The 19,403-nt window shown below is 39.6% G+C and overlaps 5 protein-coding genes across 5 annotated transcripts; 3 read left to right on the top strand and 2 right to left on the bottom strand.

Moving 5' to 3' along the window:
* Positions 1–317: 317 nt before the first annotated feature.
* Positions 318–1,975, bottom strand: VTP21DRAFT_413 (uncharacterized protein; the record flags this gene model as incomplete). The annotated part of the gene is made up of 4 exons (XM_069394507.1): positions 318–411; positions 500–576; positions 635–1,033; positions 1,100–1,975. 4 exons carry the CDS (start codon positions 1,973–1,975, stop codon positions 318–320), a joined length of 1,446 nt encoding a protein of 481 aa, XP_069256792.1.
* A 640-nt stretch (positions 1,976–2,615) lies between these two features.
* Positions 2,616–4,678, top strand: VTP21DRAFT_412 (uncharacterized protein; the record flags this gene model as incomplete). Its single annotated transcript, XM_069394496.1, has 5 exons — positions 2,616–3,642; positions 3,701–3,837; positions 3,931–4,226; positions 4,281–4,291; positions 4,635–4,678. The coding sequence occupies 5 exons, from the start codon at positions 2,616–2,618 to the stop codon at positions 4,676–4,678; spliced, it is 1,515 nt and encodes a 504-aa protein (XP_069256791.1).
* Positions 4,679–8,456: 3,778 nt separating this feature from the next.
* Positions 8,457–10,165, top strand: VTP21DRAFT_411 (uncharacterized protein; the record flags this gene model as incomplete). The annotated part of the gene is made up of 8 exons (XM_069394485.1): positions 8,457–8,575; positions 8,656–8,720; positions 8,778–9,017; positions 9,077–9,135; positions 9,199–9,306; positions 9,374–9,637; positions 9,705–9,950; positions 10,028–10,165. The coding sequence occupies 8 exons, from the start codon at positions 8,457–8,459 to the stop codon at positions 10,163–10,165; spliced, it is 1,239 nt and encodes a 412-aa protein (XP_069256790.1).
* A 520-nt stretch (positions 10,166–10,685) lies between these two features.
* Positions 10,686–13,753, top strand: VTP21DRAFT_410 (uncharacterized protein; the record flags this gene model as incomplete). The annotated part of the gene is made up of 7 exons (XM_069394474.1): positions 10,686–10,898; positions 10,959–11,042; positions 11,112–11,196; positions 11,273–11,406; positions 11,469–11,672; positions 11,728–11,976; positions 12,059–13,753. 7 exons carry the CDS (start codon positions 10,686–10,688, stop codon positions 13,751–13,753), a joined length of 2,664 nt encoding a protein of 887 aa, XP_069256789.1.
* Positions 13,754–14,626: 873 nt separating this feature from the next.
* On the bottom strand, positions 14,627–16,402 carry VTP21DRAFT_409 (uncharacterized protein; the record flags this gene model as incomplete). Its single annotated transcript, XM_069394462.1, has 7 exons — positions 14,627–14,919; positions 14,983–15,166; positions 15,233–15,533; positions 15,624–15,865; positions 15,964–16,008; positions 16,081–16,271; positions 16,333–16,402. 7 exons carry the CDS (start codon positions 16,400–16,402, stop codon positions 14,627–14,629), a joined length of 1,326 nt encoding a protein of 441 aa, XP_069256788.1.
* Positions 16,403–19,403: the final 3,001 nt, after the last annotated feature.

Genomic DNA, 19,403 nt, shown 5'->3' with positions numbered 1-19,403 from the left:
CTCGCTCGGAGATGTACATTGATAAAGTAATGATAGCTGGTCGCTCTATATTACAAACTAATGATATCCAAAAAAAATCATAAAAATGTTAACTGGCAATTAAGAAATTGGGAGCAAAAAGAGGAATAAAAAAGTAATGCAAGCTATACAAGCAATAGCAGAGGAATAATTTGAAAAGTTAAACTATGATACAATCGAGAGTGATAAAAATAAGAATAAGATATCTTTAAAATATACAATAAAATAAAGGTTAATTCGTATTTTTCCATTTCATTATCGATAACCTGGTAGAGCCTTTTTGCTTTTGCTTTTGAGCCTCATTTGCTGCGATGGCTACCGTTTCCATCTGATAAATTGCCAATAAGAGGTTGGTGTGATCGAGATGGTTGGAAGGTGTATATTTTAGGAGATCTAACCAAATTAATAAACACTTCAGACCATGGTCAGCAAATAAATGAAGGTCTAATATTAATACTCACTACGCAGAAGTAAGCAATACCGAGTAATTCGCTGAATGGGCTGGATCATAAGATCACTCAAAGTCAACCTATGGCAATCCTGATTCCTCAGCGAATCCTAAGAAAAGAAGGAATTAGAAGCTATAAAACATATCCCAAACGTTACTTGTATATACTTGAATAAATTTTCGATAGAGAATATTTCTATCTGCTCGCTGCAATGCCTTTTGGGCATTGTCAAAGTTAATAGCATAGCGAATATAAGCCACAAAATTTTGCTCGTGCTGCAAGAATACTTTTCCTACTCCTGCTTCCTCACCTCTAACTAAGCGTAAATCTCTAGCCAAAGCGTTGGATACATTTTTTAATTCTTCTACATGTGCAAACATTATGTCTACATCCGCCGGATCAACAAGGGGTTTCTCGGAGTTTGCCGCTGATTTAAACGGCTCAACAAATGCGGTGCATAGAAGCTTAAGATTCATATGTAATGTCTCTTCTGTTGAAATAATTTCCTCAATAATAAACCAACGCATGCGAGCATTATGCTCAGGGGATTCGATAGAAGAGCACGTCTATTCAAGTAAACGAAAGTTTTATTTAGTTGTTTTCAAAGAGCTAATGGAAAATATTCATATTACTTTGGATAATTCCCCGATTGTTTCTTTTGGCACCGCCTGCTTTGCATTATCTAATGCTTGCTGAAGAATGACTTGCTTTCTGGTTATATCTTCCATGTTGATTTGTGGGTTGCTACTTGTGGGTGTATAGGTGAGACGTCGCTCTACATTTTCTGATTTCCTGAATAACGATTTTATCCGTGGTATATCAACACTTGACCATGAGCGTCGGATGGAGGAATCAGTTTGAGGGCATTTGGTGCTCTCCTTGCTCTCTACTTCATGTTTACTACACACTCGTTCAACAGAAAGTCCTTCCACTATTGTATCTTGACCGCCCAAAGTGATAGACTCCCCCTCCTCTCGCTCTTCTTCAGTCTCAGTTGGTATATATATTTCGCTTTTTGGCCGGTCAACTATCGTTCGAGAATCTGTCGCGTCTTGTGTGCAGTTAGAAGTATCTATACACGAATTCCGACGGCCATTTTGCAAGCGTTTAATCAGAATAGAGCGTCGCGCTCCGCAGTACGTCTTCGATCGCTTCAGCTCAAATTTTGATTGTTCTGATGCATTAAAAGGCGCCAGAAATATATTTTGTGGCCAAGAAAATGGACAAGTACGTTCTAGCCGCTCTACTCTCTCTTCTGTTCCAATTTTGTGAGAAGCGCTATTTTTACCCGAAGATGAAGATTCAGTCGTCAAGGCTTCATTTTCGACGCCGAGGGCAAATGAACCATTCCGATTCCCGCACAATGAGAAATAGCCAAACCATGAAGAGCGCTTGCATTTGTGGCTCCAATTCTGAGGGTGCTGAGGAATTACTGTGTGTGGTAAAGTGGGGAGGTAAAGAGAAAATTCACCGGCAGAAATGGGGGCTGATTGAGATTTTGTAGCCATATTTTATAGGCTCTTTTTTGCTCTGGAATAACGAGATGCTCCAATAGAGGGAAAATGACCAAACGAGCAATATATAAGCAACCAAATATGCGCTGGAATGGGAGATATAATTATTGGAAATCGAAAAGGTATATCTGACCTTCGTCCTCTCCTCTGTCTCTCCCCTTAGAAGATTAAAACTAAATAACTGCAAAAAGCAGGTTCAACATAGAAGAGCCGAGTACGAATTTGTAATAGAATGAAAGAGATAACAAGGAAATCGGGGCAGATTAATTTAAGATGCTCGATATGAAGTAATCTAAGCTTCGATGACCTCATGAATCTGCAAAATCCCCTTTGACGCGAATACAAATGGAAATAGGCAGCCCTGAGAGGAATGAAATTAGTAGCAGAGGAACAGAATTTAAAGCTACTGTTCTCAAGCCCTTTATCCCACACTTATTTCTCTTCATTCTCCATAATAAATTGCCGCTATTGTGCAGCTTCCTCCATCTCTTTTTCTTTTGGCAAGTGCCCAGTTCATCACAAGCCTGGAAATCGGCATGTATTAATAGAATAGACTCTTCTCGGGCTCAGGCTAAATAAAACAAGCCATTGGCAATCCACTGGAGGCCTCAATTACGTTTCATTACTTCTACACATGCCCCCTCTTGCTCAAGACGAATGGCGGGTGCGATGCAAATCTTGCATAAGCAGAGCAAGGCCCGTCCAAGGAGATATAGAACAGAAAAGACGATGCATAAAAAAATGTCGAGTGTGCGTCTACTTGCTTCTTTTCGCGATCTTCCTATTTGTTGTAGCGGCAATTCTGCTTGCGTATTTTTTGGCCATAATTCCCGCTCACCGCAAAGCAGACGGCGTCAGGGAGCCTGGTGAGACATGGGACGACTCTGCACGGCCTAATGCATACACACCCGCGCTCAAGGATTTTTTTGATTACGGTGGTATGCACAAAGTCCGCGGCGTGAATCTCGGGGGTTGGCTTATTCTAGAGCCATTTATCACGCCATCTTTTTTCAACGAGACTGGCGCTGTGGACGAGTACTCCCTGTCTCGTGCCCTCGGACAAAAGGAAGCCCAGCGGCGACTCGAGAAACATTATGACACATTTGTAACAGAGGAAACTTTCAAACGAATTGTGGATCTTGGCTTCAATCACGTGCGAATCCCGTTGCCCTTCTGGTCGATACAGGAAGAAGCCCCTTATGTGCACAAAGTAAGCTTCAAGTATTTGCTGCGGGGTATCGAATGGGCTCGAAAATACGGACTCCGCATTATGTTAGAACTTCACGCAGCCCCAGGCCATCAGAATATTTGGAACCACTGTGGTCGTGTGGGGAACATGGGCTGGCTAGATGGTACGCCAGATGGGTTCAAATATGCGAATAGAACGTTAGATATATTGGAAGAACTTATGCGACGTTTCGCACAACCGCGATATGAAAATGTGGTAACCCTCGTAGGAATTTTAAACGAGCCGGCAATATTTTTGATGAGCGATCAGAGTAAGCAGCTTACAGTTGAATGGCATAAATTTGCTCTTGAGAGATTAAGGGCGATTAATCCTGATGCCCGTGGTCCGTTGCTGGTTTATCATGACGGTTTTATGGGGCGTAAATGGTGGGAAGGAAAAGTAGCTCTTGCTGGAAACGACCCAGCAATCATGGGTATGCTGAATAAGGCATCGAGAACTTGCTAATTTTTTAAACAAATTCTCCATATTAGATTTGCACAACTACTTAATCTTCAATAAGTATCTATTGAAATTGTCGCGTAATGAAAAACTTTTTTTTCCGTGCGCCGACTGGAGAAAAGATCTCATTGAAGCCAAACAAAAGAACATTATGACGATAGTGGGAGAGGTGATTATCGCTTTATTTTTAATTCAATCTTTATACAGTATTTTTTATTTGATATATACCCTTTTTCAAATGTATATATATGATCCATAACAGTGGTCAGTTGCAATCAATGACTGCGGCCCGTTTCTTAATGGCGTTGGGATAGGAACTCGATGGGAGGGAACATACGACAACTCATCTGCCCATTGTCCGAACAAACCATGTACTTGTACGGGATCGGAAGATTGGGAGCTGTGGACACCAGAATATCGCAAATATTTGAGAACCTTTGCTGAAAAGCAAATGGATGCTTTTGAAGAGGGTATTGGATGGTTTTTCTGGAATTTTCAGACCGAAGGAGGAGTAAATCCACATTGGGATTATTTCCTGGGAGAAGTATGTATCAAAAAGTAATATAAGTGGAAATCGCATGTTGTATCTAAATTCTCTCTCAACCGCACTAGGCCAACGGATGGTTACCTAAGAATGTCAACGAACGAGAATCAAACTGCCATTCCATATCTTAAGAGTTTGTCTGGAGGACTCTTGTGCCGGCTTTCTTGCATTTTTAACAATTTCTAGCCCAATTGCTTGAATTGCTACCGGCGAAATTTCAGCTTAAATATCTATCCTTCTATTATGGCATATATTACATTATTTTTTATTTCTCGCTAACTCCTCCAGTTCAGATCCATATATCGGTAAAGTAACGGATTCTCTCGTTTTAATTCCTATCGAACGGATAGCCTTCCACCCTTTTGGTGCTGCCTCTATAATATGTGGAACTGCATGTAAGATATTGTCGGCAACTTGTGTAGCCGCAAATGAAGATTTGGCAATTTTAATGGATCTATTCACATAAATCGCAAAAATACGTTAGAATGAGGGATGAAGTATTAACCATAAATAAATCTAGCTTACAAATTATTAGCAGCAGGCAAATGAATGTAGGTAGAACGCCATGCTCGTTCAACTTCAAGTTTTAGATTATCGAAATTGGATATATCAATTGGTATAGGCTGTCTATTGATAAAATATTAAAAAACACTATTAATTTAAGACTAAATATAAATTATAAAATAGGTAATCTTACTTCTTTCTATCCACAAATGTTTTCCCAAGCACTTTGGGAAGGAATTTCAATATTCGCTTGTCACATATGAATAAATCAAAAGACTCGCATAGCTCTTTCTTTAATTCTGTGGTTTTATATTTCTCGCGTAATTTAGAAATACTGATCACCTATATACACAAGGATAAATAATAAATTATCAAAGAGATAATAGTCCAATTTCATTCTTACTCTAGTTATCTGTGTTATGCCCTTTTTCTCCACCCAATCCTCAAAATCTTTTTGAGGATCCTTTGTAAGCAAACAAATCTCTAAATCTTTTCCATAGAGACTATATCTTAGAGGACTAGCAAGAAAATAAAAAATAAAAGATAGTAAAGAAAAGTACAATTAAAAATATAACCTATAAAGAAATGTACATACACACTCTTTGTCTTGATACGCCTTATAGTGTTTGTGGGATCATTGAATGTGATGTTGAGCCAAATGGTTTCCTCATTATTTATTTCTGATTTTGCAAGGTGAGCTAAAAGTGCTCTTGCAGCTCTAGATACCTAATCGTATAAGAAAATTTCATCTTTTACGTCTGTAATGTAAACTGTTAAATCCCGTAGTTCATTACCTGCTTCTCTTCTATCATGTTAGTTCAAATCTCCGGATGGAAGCGAATTAGAAAAGATTTGTTTATTTGAGGCTTATTGGGACTGCTTTGTGGCCAAATAATAAGTCATGGAATTTTTCACTTTACTATCGTGAACGAAAAATATTGCCACACATACTAAAATTAAATAGAAATCATCTAAATGAAAGAAATAGCGCGAGAAATGTGTAAAAAGTATACAAAAAGATCTTTCTATACTCTAATTTTATACAGCTACTTCTACTTTTCTGCAATCAAATGGTCTAAACTAAATTTGCTTCCATGGTTACTGTGTACAAGAGGACTTCTTCAACTTCAGCATTTTTCCAAAATGTAAGTGTCAATCAAATTGGCAGGCAATTACCAGTGCAGAAAATATAGATAAAGATTTTTTATTCTATTATTCATATTCGACATTTACAAATAATATTAGATATTTCAATTAAAATGAAGCTTGGCTTTGAAAACATGGTTATATATTTATTGATATTGTATAAATATATCAAATTGGGATTTGTATGTGTACTTTCAATTTCAAACCTCGTGTGTAATAAATAAGTAGCTAAGGATGGATATTATCCTTTAGTTCGAAATTTAGCGCAAGATGGTCTGCAAGATTTTGGTAGCAAGACTGATTGTACAAGTCTGAAGAGGGGTAGTGATGACTGAGAAATGGTGACAAGTCCTTCAAATATATTTTCCCTCATTATCCCCAGTGCCCATCGTGATATGCTACAATATGATAGTTGAGATCGTCAACTGTCGCGAACCGCTGCAAGCACCATGGACACACCCACTCGTAATGATAATTACCAGGAGGGAAGCTAGAGCAGGACACGGAATAATGACATGCCATGATTGAATTGTAGTTAGAGCTAATGGGTTTGGAAATGGATAGAGGATATAAAGTATTTAATTGATAGAATTAAATAGAAAAAAACAGGTCAGAGCCGTTTATGCAACTAAGAATAGGTGCGAAAAAAGAATTTGTCAATCAAGTGCTCGTTTTATACGTGTTCCTACAACCAGGATACTGATTTAAAATTTGGTCACTCACAATTGGATTTTCTATCCGCTTTAAACTCTATTGTGTACTTACGGCTAAAAAGGCAAATACCAGAACTTTTGTATCGAAAGGTAAATACTATGATTTGTCATGATTCTGTGCAAAATACAGCTGTTAAGGAAATAAACGAAAATATGAAGGAAGTAGAAAAAGAAAATAGCTCTACCCAGTTGTTATCTTCTTCCGATACATTGGTAGCAAAAGTAGTTGAGAATATAGTGTAAAATCGAGGGACGAAATAAACAAGGACTAACCACAAAAATGATGATTTGGAAAACTCACTCGCCACTAAATCTATTGGTTCTAGCCACAATGTCACAAATGACCATTAATGAGGCGTTCAATTTTTCGACTGAGGCGACCGATGCCGAAAGATTATGCTTTTGAAGCGGATTCAAATATGTGGCAACAAATACCAGCTGACCCGCCCACTCCAACAAGCATGAGGCATTAAACTATTACTCCGACTCCGTAATGTGCTAAGAAATGTTCTTCTAGTTGTTCCTGAAGATAGTGTTTTTCACAAATCCTAAAAAGAATTCGGCGTGCCTCATGCGGATACATAGCCCGTGAATTTTATTCTCCATAGTTTTAAGAGTGAGGATGACGCAAACCAGTTCCATTCATTTTGCAATGATGAGATAATTTTATCTCATTTAATCAGTAGTTATGATATATAAATAGACGCAATTATCATCATGAGCCGCTATCACCGGATTCCTTTGTATTTGTACTCTTTAACCCCTAAGTAAAAGGTCGATGTGCGAATGATGTGGTGAATTCTAACTATGCTATTTCCTTCCATTTTAGTTTAGTTTTTCACGACAGCTTTGGCTTATTTTGTCTCTTACATGAGCTTAATGATTTTATACATGTTCTCTCATATATTTATCATTCAAATCTTGTGCATCGTGCAATCTTTTAATTGAACGGTGCACTTTGTTTATATGCTTCTACATTAATTCACTTACTGGTGATCTATTGTTAATTAGATAAGAATGACGCGAAATTTTCACAATTCTCAAATTTAGATTGTACTTTGACGCTACTTAGTAGTTTTGAATGTACTATTACTCTAAAAGATTATGGAAAATAATCATATGAGACAAGTGGGAGTCATGCAGCACAGCTTGACAGGCGATATTCACATTGTTAATGCAATTTTGTATGAAGATGCGGAAATACAGACGGTGAAAAAGCATTGCTTTAAATAGACGTTATACATGGAAAAATTATTTATAGGTCGTTCACTCTATTTCAGAGTTGGATATATAGAGAGTATTCGCACATATAAATCTCAAGAAATCTATTAATAGATTTTTAGAAGATTTTGGTAATCACATTCAAACCATTCGTGTGATCAGAGTGATCTAAAATTATGCAGAATCAGGTCGAGAACATTTAGCTACATTAAAAAATGTTCAACTTGAATCAAAAAATATATTTGGCCAAAACTGATAGCGTTCACTGACGAAAGTAGTCAAATGAACAAATAAATAGCTCTGGGCAATTTTGTTGTACCCGAGATGGGAATACTCAGAAAATGTATAGAGTAAACATTATCTGAACTGTCTATCGGGAATAAAGAACCTTTGTTTTGCAAGTATTATGTCCATAAAATAAACCGTAGAAGAGCTGGTCGATAGTATTTTTAATTTATTTTTACAAAAAATAAAATAAAATATATTTCCGGAATGTGCAAAAGATGTAAACAAAGAAAAGGTCGTGTAAGAAGTGAAGTCTGAGAAATTCGCTCTTTTATCTCAAAATATATCTGACTTAGCCACAAGCGGTCACTATTTACTGGAATACCCAGTCACTTGTATGCCTCGAGTTCAGCTCTCACCATTAAACTACCAAATATGAGTGAAAAACGAAAGTTGCAATCAAGTCGGAAGGGCAAAAAAGCATGGAGGAAGAATGTCGACATTGCTGATGTCGAGGAAGGCTTGGAAGAAAAAAGAGATGAAGAAAGAATTGTGTAAATATCGTATATAATTTCAGCTAATTTTGCCCCTTTTCGTGGAGAGGTTGACATGATTGTAATAATGCCTTTAATAGCGGTAAAATCACAGAGAAAGACAACAGCCAACTCTTCATGATCGATGTTGCTGGAGATGAAAAGAGTACATTCCAAATTAGCACATTTCCAGTACTCGATAATTGATTTTTATTTCCCGTAGTTAAATCTAAATTGGCGAAGGAAAAACCACTTCGCATAGACGAGATTCTTGCGCAACGTAGCGCTGTGCCTGCTGTTACAGCGCGTGTTGTACCCAAACAAAAGAAAAATAAGAAAAAGAGCGCCTCTACTGAGAAGAAGGATGCCCCGGCAAAATCTATATCAAACGAGACAAATACGACCAATGCAGCCCAGAAAAATGAAAACGAAAAGCGGCCGAGAATATATGATATTTGGGGAGGTAATGTTTTTCACTTTTTCTAGTTAATTGTTGAGATATCGCTGAAATCTGAATTTTAGAAAATGGCAAAGATTCAAATGAAGATACCCTCCCTGTTTCAAAGAAACAGAAAGTCAAGGTGTGTTTGAAAATTAATCAGCACCATCCAGAATCACCAATATTGATAATAATTAATAATTAGGCACCGGCAACATTAGTTAAGATGAAGAATATTGCAGCAGAGCACATACCCGCTGTCCGGCCTGCACTGCCTGGCGCATCCTATAACCCGTCTATGGAAGACCATCAGGTAGGCTTTTCTTCAGCATAAAGATACTCTCTTCCTTTCATTTATAGTCTATTTTCAAACCTTTCAGAATCTCTTACTGCAAGCGCATGAAGTGGAGGTTAAGAAGCATGAGCTAAAAGAGAAACTAGAGGCAAAATATGGACATTTGTCGAACGAAGTAAAATCAAAAGGGTTTGATATCCAAGATATGCTGGATGAAGAGGAAGAGGAAGAGGATGATAAAGAAGAAGTAGAGGAAGAAGGTAATGGAGATGAGGGGAGCGAGCAGAAAAAAGAAGCTAAAAGGCTAACTAAAAAGGAACGAAACAAGCAATTAAGACGAGCAATGCAGGTGAGATTTATTTTATACATATATAAATAAAACAGAGTATTATTAACGCGTATCTCGAATCATATAGGAGAAAGAAGAGCAGAAGCGTCAACTTGATAGGCGGTTGAAATCAGAGTTGGATCAAGTACAAGACATCAGCACAAAGATTGAAGAAGAGGATAAAATCCGACAGCAGAAGCTTTATGAGAGAGCATTGAAAACTGAGGAGAAGAAGAAGAGGGGTCATAAAAAGCTGGGCAAATACAAAGTCCAGGAGGCACCAATAGACGTTCAATTACAAGAGGAACTATCTGAGTCACTACGTGGGCTCAAGGTATATACTATAGTATAAATGCGGTGTATATTTGACGGCCACAATAGAGCTGACTTTTTATTCACTTTTCTATTTAGCCGGAAGGAAACCTATTTAAGGAGCGATTTTTGAGCCTTCAAGAGCGAAACCTCATCGAACCTCGAGTCCCCGTGAAGCCCCGCAGGAAGTTCAAGCTTAAAGAATATGAAAGACATTCATACAAGGATTTTAAATAGTTTAATTTTTATTACTTGGAAATAAAATTAATTCATTTTTATTGACCTTCCTAATCTTTGCCAAAAAGGTCATCTGAGTTAAAATTTCATACCCAATCATGCTATGTGCCACACGCTGTTTCTCTTTCTCTTTACTCATCATCACAAAACGAGATGCGCATCTATTGACATTGATACACCCTGATGTTCCAGTAAGAGGGTTAATCCACACTTTCTTGTACTTTATATTTGTGCTCATAGTTGATTAAAGGCAGACTGTTGGAGAGACTTGGTACTTTCTTTTCCGTGTCTTATTGTTTCGCCATTTTTTTCCACAAAAAAATCTCTTATTTTCCCCCTTCCTCTTATTCGCATCCTTACATATTTTTAATATTATATATATATTTTTTAAGCACTTTATTAATACTTCCAACGCTGCCTACTTTTCTCATTTATAATTTTCTTGGAATTTATCTCAATCTAGTTTCCTCTAGGGGAAATCATCAAACAATCAACACTGGCATCCCAACGTACCCCCATCATGGCTTGCACGGCTCTGTCTCCGACAAGTAACCTGCAGCGCTCCTTTCCTGCTAATGAATCTACCCATCCCCTTCAGAGCCCCTCGCATGAACCTGCATCTACATCTCCCCGGAAGAAGAATATGCTTGGCCCGTACCAGCTCCTACGCACTGTGGGAGAGGGCGAATTCGGAAAAGTGAAATTAGGTGTGCATTCGGAAACAGGTATTGAGGTATGTGCTCACACATTATACTGTTTTTGTTGATATTCTCATAAATTGGGGTATACATAGGTTGCGATCAAACTGATAAGAAAGCAAGACGTAGATACTGCCTCAAGACACACGAAGGTTGAGCGTGAAATATTTGTTCTGCGGGTATGCAGGAGATAAGAATCCTTCTAAGCAAGCTAAGTTTGCTAATATCTTTCTGGTCATTCTCCATAGACTGTGCGGCATCCCAATATTGTAAAATTATATGATGTCCTGGAAACCGAAAAGTATATTGGAATCGTGCTTGAATATGCATCTGGTAAATTGGTCCTGCTCTAGCTTTTGTTTTTTGGGAGATAATATTTGACAAAGGAAATCAATCTTATTTGTATCAGGCGGTGAACTGTTCGAATATATACTTGCCCACCGATATTTAAAAGAAAAAGACGCTTGTCGTCTTTTTGCACAATTGATTAGTGGTGTCAATTATCTCCATCGACAACACATTGTGCATCGCGATTTGAAATTGGTCAGTATTTCTCACATTCATTAAGGGAATAATGTGTGATTCAACCATTGCTTGCTTTATAGGAGAATTTGCTCTTGGACCGCAATAGATCGATAATCATCACCGACTTTGGTTTTGCAAACCATTTTGGTAAACCCGAAGAGGATTTGATGGCAACTTCATGCGGCTCGCCTTGTTATGCTGCACCGGAGCTAGTAGTCTCTGATGGACTATATGTTGGCCCCGCTGCCGACATTTGGTCATGCGGAGTGATTCTATATGCCATGGTAGGAATTTGTTTCTACCAATCATTTCAGCCTCATCTTATTTTATCCTTTCTAGCTCTGTGGTTTTCTTCCATATGATGACGATGAGCGCAACCCCAATGGAGATTCTATTGGTCTTCTGTACGACTACATTCTTAACACTGAGCTCGTCTTCCCAGACTATGTGCCAGCAGATGCTCGCGATCTACTACGCAAAATGCTCGTTGTTGATCCCAAAAAACGATGCGATATGCAAACGATTATGCAGCACAGGTGGCTGGCGCCTTATGAACAATTCTTGAAGAAATCGGTTGAGCAATTGGAGGTACTTGAACACGGGCAATTTCATCGTCTGAGCAAGTTAAACAAATGCTAATATTTTTTTGGGGGGGGGGGATAAATTTTAGACGGAAGCATCAGCGGATATTCGAGTAGCAGTCCCTGGCGAAGCACGTTTCTCCGACAGCCTACTTTCTTCACGTGCCGAAATTGGAGTACGTCCTGCACCGGTCTTCCAGAATCCTTCAACCAAGCGTCATACTATACAAATCGATTACGATCTTGATTTGATGGGTATTGGAAGCGTGACCAGAGAGCCTTCGTATGGTACAGAAATGAGCCGAAACCGTATTGAACCCAAGATTGCCGGTCGATCTACAGGGAGCGAGTATGTGGGCGAAGGGAGAACATATCGTGACGATAATAGCAGTGTGACCGATCTGGGTTCCGCGGCCATCACGCCGCCTGCTGAACGTTCTTCCCCGTCTTTAGGCAGTCGCCATACTCGTCATCCTGCTAGCAGCTCGCAAAAAAATGTAGCTTCATCTCCTTACAGGGCATCTTCACGATCTCCATATGCCACAACAGGAGATTTAACTTCCACGAAACGTGGAGGTCAGTGGCATCATGGCGCTAGCATGTCTGCGGTGCCGACTCTACTGATTCAAAACAGAGATGAGGAAGAGCGACCATCAATGCTTGCAGATCGCCGTCACACAATTATGCAGTTGCCCAGCGAAGTGATGGCAAAACCAGGGAAATTTGGTATGTTGCTGTCGCCGTTCACCAGCCTTGCGAATGGACGGAAAATCACGACCAAAGCGGAGAATTTGCATCCATCCAATGCCCAGGATACAGTGGGTCCGCTGAAGCCGCGTGCCCGCGAGAGAAGACGTAAAGTTGTCAGCCTTTTCCTTGGCGGTGGTAGCGATGGAGGCTCACGAGAAAATATATGGCCGCCACCCTCACCGACCGCTCTACCCCCGACTCCTCTAACTCCTCAGGTAAATTCAAAATCCACCACCAACAAGGTGATTGGATGGCTGCGCCGGCACTCAATCAAGGAGCCTCCTCTTCATATGATGCCACCCCCCTCCCCGATGGGCCCATCCATCCCTCCTATTCCAGAGAAGCCCACAAGTAAACGCATACCGACAATCAAATCCCCGGTCGCTGTTGCACGAGCAATGATGATGGCAGGTCGCCCGGATGAAATAAGACTTAGGGTCCATAATGGTGCGGTGGACCAGAATGCGCTAACATCGCGCCCTCCACGCGAGGTAATACAACACGTCCGAGAGACCCTCACTGAGATGGGGATCGAGATTTGGACGGACACCGGATTCAAGCTCAAGTGCTTGAGACCTGCAAAGCAGGGCTTGATTTCGAGAGAAGTCCCAGCACAACTGCCGACACCCCCTCCTACCAGCCAATCGTCAAGCAATTTGACGACGGGAATGCAAGGGCAAGGGGCCACCCCAATGGCCAGACGCAAATTTTCCGTGTCCTCTGCCACTGAATCAGTTGTCTCTTTTCTCCGACGCGGTAGTCAGCATTCCATCTCACCTCCAAGCCAGGTCCATGCGTCCGTCCCCCAGACCTCTAACACACAAACAACCAGAGTTTCAGCTGTTTCCCCTCCTTATGGGGATCCCTACCTTGACTCCGGTGATGCTGTCCAATTTACGGTTGAGCTATGTCGCATCCGCAACCTCACCGGATTGTATATTGTCGATATTCGGAGACGGAAAGGCAACCTGTGGAGCTTCCGATTCGTATATTACAGTTTGTTGGAGAAAATGGACCTGAAAGGCTATCATTAATCATCCTTGCCTCGTTGTTTCATAATTTCCTTTTATTTTATTTTGGAAGCTTCTTTATTCCTTTTTTTTTTCAATTCACAAAATAGAAGTTGGTGCAATATTTTCTATCAGGATGTTTCCTTATGTCCCCTTACTCACCCTTCGTCATTCCTTCTCTTTTATGGATTTATTTGATAATACTTACAAATGATCTACTATATAATATAATGGCATTGTTGCGTTTATTTTCTGTTTTCTAATGATTTTATTTTCTAATCTTTTTTTCTCAATTAATTTTTTCTCTTATTTGCTATATTAAAGGTGTATTCCAGCTATTTTGCTACTCTTTCATCCTTCTATTTTCTATTTCTTTTCTATTTTTTTTTTTTCTTTTCTCTTATTGTTACTGGGGAATAAACAAACAAACACAATATCGTAAATATATATATTAGTATGTATATGTATAAATTCATATTTATATTTTTATACGTTGGGAAAGCATGCAAGAAAAAAAAAATAAGAAAAATCAAAAAAGTAGGGTTGAATGAACAAAGGCAAGTGTTTAGAAAAAGACGAAATGAAGGAAAAGTAACAGAAAAGTGAAGAAACAGTGTATGTAAAGGGGAGTTTGGAGGAAATGCATTCATAACAAAAATAGGCATAGCAAAAGAGAAAAAAGAACTATATATAGATGTGAAAAAGAAGCAACCGTATTGATAAACAGATGATATGCAATGATAGGAAAAAGACAAGCGCATAGGTATATATAAAAAGCAGAGTAATAATAATAGGAGTAGAAGCAATCTCTCTCACACAGTAAATAAACACTATCGAAGTGAGTACTATCGAAAAGTGTGCAGGAAAGCAGAGCACATAACCTAGACAGAGGCAGGGCTAATTCTCCTCTTGCACATAGCTTACCATCACATTGCCATTTGTATTGACTCCCTTTCCATTGTATCCTTTTGTTCGGTGCCCATTCATACCGTTGACATAACACCGTGGATCTCCAGCTTGCTCAGCAAGCACGGAGAACACGCATCGTGGCAATATCCGTCGGATTAGATCCGGGCGTATTGAAAGTTCTATTAGTGAGGCAGATTGGATCGTTAGGCCATCGGTGAGAATATAAAGATCAAGTGGAATTAGGGGATACAAGAGGGAAGAGGGAGAAAAATAGAGCAGGGCTTATTGAACATGAAAATGAACGGTTATTGTAAAAATATGTAACCGAGAAATTGATAGATTACCTAAGCTTGAAAAATCAAACAACGGAGGAAGTGGCTTTCCATTTGGCTGAGTTCTGGCTTCACGAAGTTCATCAAAAAATGCGTGCCCCATAGCCTCAACAGCCGTAAGACGACGAGTGGGGGTGTATTCTAGGAGTTGTGAGAGCAAATCGATTGCTTCCGGGGTGGCGCGGTCGCCAAAGAGCTATTTAGCATAGCATGGATTCAGTTGGGTTTCTAAATTAGGTAGCCAAACGAGAGCCATCTTCACCTGTAAAAGGGTGTAAGATTCTATCGATGGGAAGCACTGTTCCACATAATTAGCGTTCATTGTCAGGATTTGCTCCTTGGTAGGGACCCCAAGCACTTTGATTATCTCCACCAGCTGATCAATTCCGTTCTCTCCCTGGAACATCGGTTTTCCAAGCATCAATTCGCCCATCACACACCCTGCTGACCAGATATCGATACTTGTAGTGTAGTTGGTTGCACCAAAAATCAATTCTGGAGCGCGATAGTAGCGCGAGCATATGTAGGAGACATTGGGCTCATGTGGGTGTAACCTTTTGGCGCTAGGAACAGAAGAACACATTTCATTAACTATATAATCTCCTCCCTCCCATGCTTATTGCCCTAGCAAACTCGTGTAATGAAAAGCTCACCTGCCAAAGTCGCACAACTTCAATTCCTTGGTGACGGGGTCCAGCAATAGGTTTTGAGGCTTAATGTCTCTATGGCAAATGCCTAGCATGTGGATGTAGGCAAGGGAACGAAAGAGCTGATACATGTATAGCTTGACATAAAACAGAGGCATTGGTTGACGTGCGCGTACATAGAGGAGCTGCTCCCTAAAGAGAGTTCCCTGGACGAACTCGAGTACCAAATTAAGGTACACTTCGTCTTTCTGTAATAGGGGGAGAAAGATTAAAATGACCCCGGGCTCACTAGGATGCTAATGTTTACCTTCTCTCCATTAGTACAAAAAAATGCTTTCAAACCCACGATGTTCCGATGCGATAATGACTGCATTATTTCCAGCTCTCGATTCTATACGCAAGCAGCATTACATATAAATACCATACATTCTTGTCCCTTATTATAACGATACTGAGTACGTACTTTATATCGCCTGTCCTGCAATACCTTTTTTATTGCTACTACCTCACCTGATGGTAGTAATTTTGCTTGGAATACCACTCCAAATGATCCATTTCCAATAGCCTGCACGTTGGTATATTTGAGTGGTAGAGATGCACTCGTTCTGGGGTCCTTTGCAGTTACCGACACTATTAGAACTCGATCGGACTCGTCTAGAAGTGGGCAACAAAGAGAAATTAGGGGTGAATTCGCTTGTAGATGAATACTATTTACCTGGTATTACAATGCCATTGATTTGATTCTGAGATGGGATAGTCTGGCGCGTTGATTTGAAATTCTTCATAATAGTGTGGTTTTCTTATTCCTCCTCTTCTCTAGCAAGACAAAAGCCTGATAAATGCTGCTCTAAAGAGTTGAGAAGGTTTCCTCGACTATCCGTAAGTAAGAGTTCTGGCCCGAGGTTAGGGAGTAGAACGAGAGGGTTTGGTGTGAATAAATCCGTTTGCAAAATGAAAGAGAGTGGCGAACCTTTCCCTATTTTTATAGCTGCGGACCTCGAAAATATTAGCTGTTTTGCTCTCGAACACAAGAATCGCTCGCGCGTGCCCTCACTTTCATCAACTTTGACGTACTCACCTGAGCCCAGAGCCAGTACAACAATTCAAGTTATTTTTTTTTGTTTTATTTGCCTATGGTCACAGTACTTGTTTACTTGCCTAAGAGCCAACTCTTTTTTTTTTGTTTGCATAAACAGTGTGGCAAGATTTGTACAGGTGGACTTCGAATCCTCGGATCCTAGGAAGGTCTCAGTTTCTTTCTTGTCCTAGGAAAGAAAATCAAGTTGCCATAGTTTGCGTAACCAAAAATCCTGGTATTCTAAATACGAAAGGTGTTGAAATAAGCTTGGGCCAAACTCTTTTGCAGTGCTGCTCCACACAAACTCTTCCCCATGAAAAGGACCGGGCATAGAGGATGTATTCACTTGCAATATGCTTCGAAGGGTCAAAGGACATTATATATATAAACCATGATTGCAACATACAAAGAGAAAAAATTTTTGGCGGATAATCGCGAAAAGGAACCCAACAATGAGGATGAAAAATGCAAGTATAAATATCTATTAACCACTTTGCAATAATAATGTAGGAATTTCGGGGATAATTGTGATTGCTAGGAATGAATTTAGGAAAAAGTATTATCAATTTTAATCTCTCCTTGATCCAGGCTACGCTATCAAGACTGATAAAATGGAACAGGGAGAGGTGTTCGCAATCCATACTCCACATGTAGGAGTATTGGGACGGGTTGGCGCGATGGGATAGGGAGGGCCAGCGTATCGGTGACGACTGGGCTTAACGGGGGTGTTTGGTCGGACTGGATGAGGAGGGCCAGCCTCATCCCATTTATGTGACAAACTGGAAACGAGCTTGGGTATTGATGTTGACATCTCTATTGTGTCCTTAGGTTCTATTTACACTGAAAAATATTAAGCGAACTCGGTTCAATATGATGGTTACAGGAGGAAGTAAATCATAAGTCAAACCTTTATATAGATTCCTTAACGTTCGCCTGCAAATAACAACTTGATTGTAACCCAAAAACAGGGAACAAAAAAAAACAAGAAGCTTTTTGAGTCTCGTTCCACGAGGTGAAAAGGAAAGGCTCTTTTCACTCCTAAGCTGAGTAATACCACCTCTTATCACTTAGAATTAGTACATATCGCAGTTCGTAACGATAAACAACAGTTGCATACATCTCTGTATCCAATATAAATGGTGCCATTTTTTTTTGGGTCCCTCTGGACGAGTTGCATAAAAGGACATACAGGATATACAGGACGAGCATCAAATGATGGCTTGGGTACGCTGGCAACGTTCTTATCGACCTATTTATATTTTATTGTTTCTCAGCTAGGTTGCTAATCAAATGCAAAACACAACCCAATTGACAAGCCTCTGCAGAAACCTGTTTGTTTTTTATTCTTTCCTCACTGCATTTAAAAAACGATTGTCGAACTCGCATAAGTAGTCGCCTACTGTCCAAACCTTTCGGCAAAATTAGATACCTCTTAAAAGAAAGCTATGGTTTGTGGGTAGGGATTATATAATCGTTTTCCTTTAATAAAGGAGTACGGTTGCTGTTCTTGTTTGTTTGTAAAAAAAATTCTGGGAACCTTTGCGGTGACAGCAGAAACAAACAAACCGACTATCCTATACCTGCAGTGTTAAGCATCTCTCAATTAAGAGGATATGGGAATTCATTTGCTTTCCCTAGCATATCTGGCTCCCATCCTTCTAAAGTTCATATCTCCTATAGTGAACAAGACTTCTCTCAAGCTACCTTTCCATTTGCACAGGCTTATTTTTTCCTCCTCTCTTCGTGTAAGCTGTTTGGAGTAGATGACATAGCCTTTGATGTTTCATTCTTGCCTAATTTACACGAGGTCGCATACATGAACTAAATTAAAAACAATTTTTGATGTGTTTTTAATATTTAGGCTCATTCCCCAATTTCTCTGAGCCCATCTAACTTAGAAGGGAAGTATTAAATTTTTTTCGTTACTCTCTTTACATTATGCAGCTAAGGAAGAATGTCTGTTGAATGGTTTTCATAGTAAAATGAAGAGGAATTTATTTTGGGGATGACCCAGAAGCTTATACTCGAGACAATCCAATAAAATAACCTCGTAATCGAGTTTCTATTTTATTTGCTCTTTTTATTTTTTTTTTCGTGGATGTTCTATTTTAATACAGGTTTAATTTTCCTTACAAGATTTCGCATTTACAAATGATCTTTTTTAAGCTCCCGCATCACTTTGAAAATCCAAATATACGCTCAAACCTAGGGCTCTATATGAGTCAGCTTGTATTTTACAGTACCCACAGAATCTTGCCTAATACCGCGAAGATGAAACGAAGGAAGGGCCCTTGTTGTCTATTGCATAAATAAAGACAGCCAGTAACAAGTCTTCCAGCGAAAAGGTTAGCAAGTCGCATGGATTCTCCGGATTTACCTGGCTTCATATGAGTAAAATTATTACTGAATTTGGAAATCATCTCTGCCAAGCTGCTCGATCAACAACTTCAAAGTGAGAAATTTCATAATTGTGAAGCAGATATCGAGTTCAATGGTGTGGAAAGGCGTCAGTTCATATTAAAATAAAATAGAATAGTCTCTGTAAAGTCAACTTGAGGCATTTATGCTTGTTTTTTTTGTGTGTACGAATAGAGTTACGCGTTATCTAAGATAAATTTCCACTGCACAACACGGAGAGAATCAGTCTCTGCTCCACCCATCGACGTCGCTGTGAGAGGGGTTGGGTTAGGGGGAAGATGTCATATACA

The sequence above is a fragment of the Calcarisporiella thermophila genome, assembly GCF_041956535.1.
Source record: "Calcarisporiella thermophila strain CBS 279.70 unplaced genomic scaffold VTP21scaffold_1, whole genome shotgun sequence".
NCBI classification, from domain to species: domain Eukaryota; kingdom Fungi; phylum Calcarisporiellomycota; class Calcarisporiellomycetes; order Calcarisporiellales; family Calcarisporiellaceae; genus Calcarisporiella; species Calcarisporiella thermophila.
The sequence above is the reverse complement of the archived record's forward strand: the minus strand, read 5'-3'. Positions and strand labels throughout refer to the sequence as shown.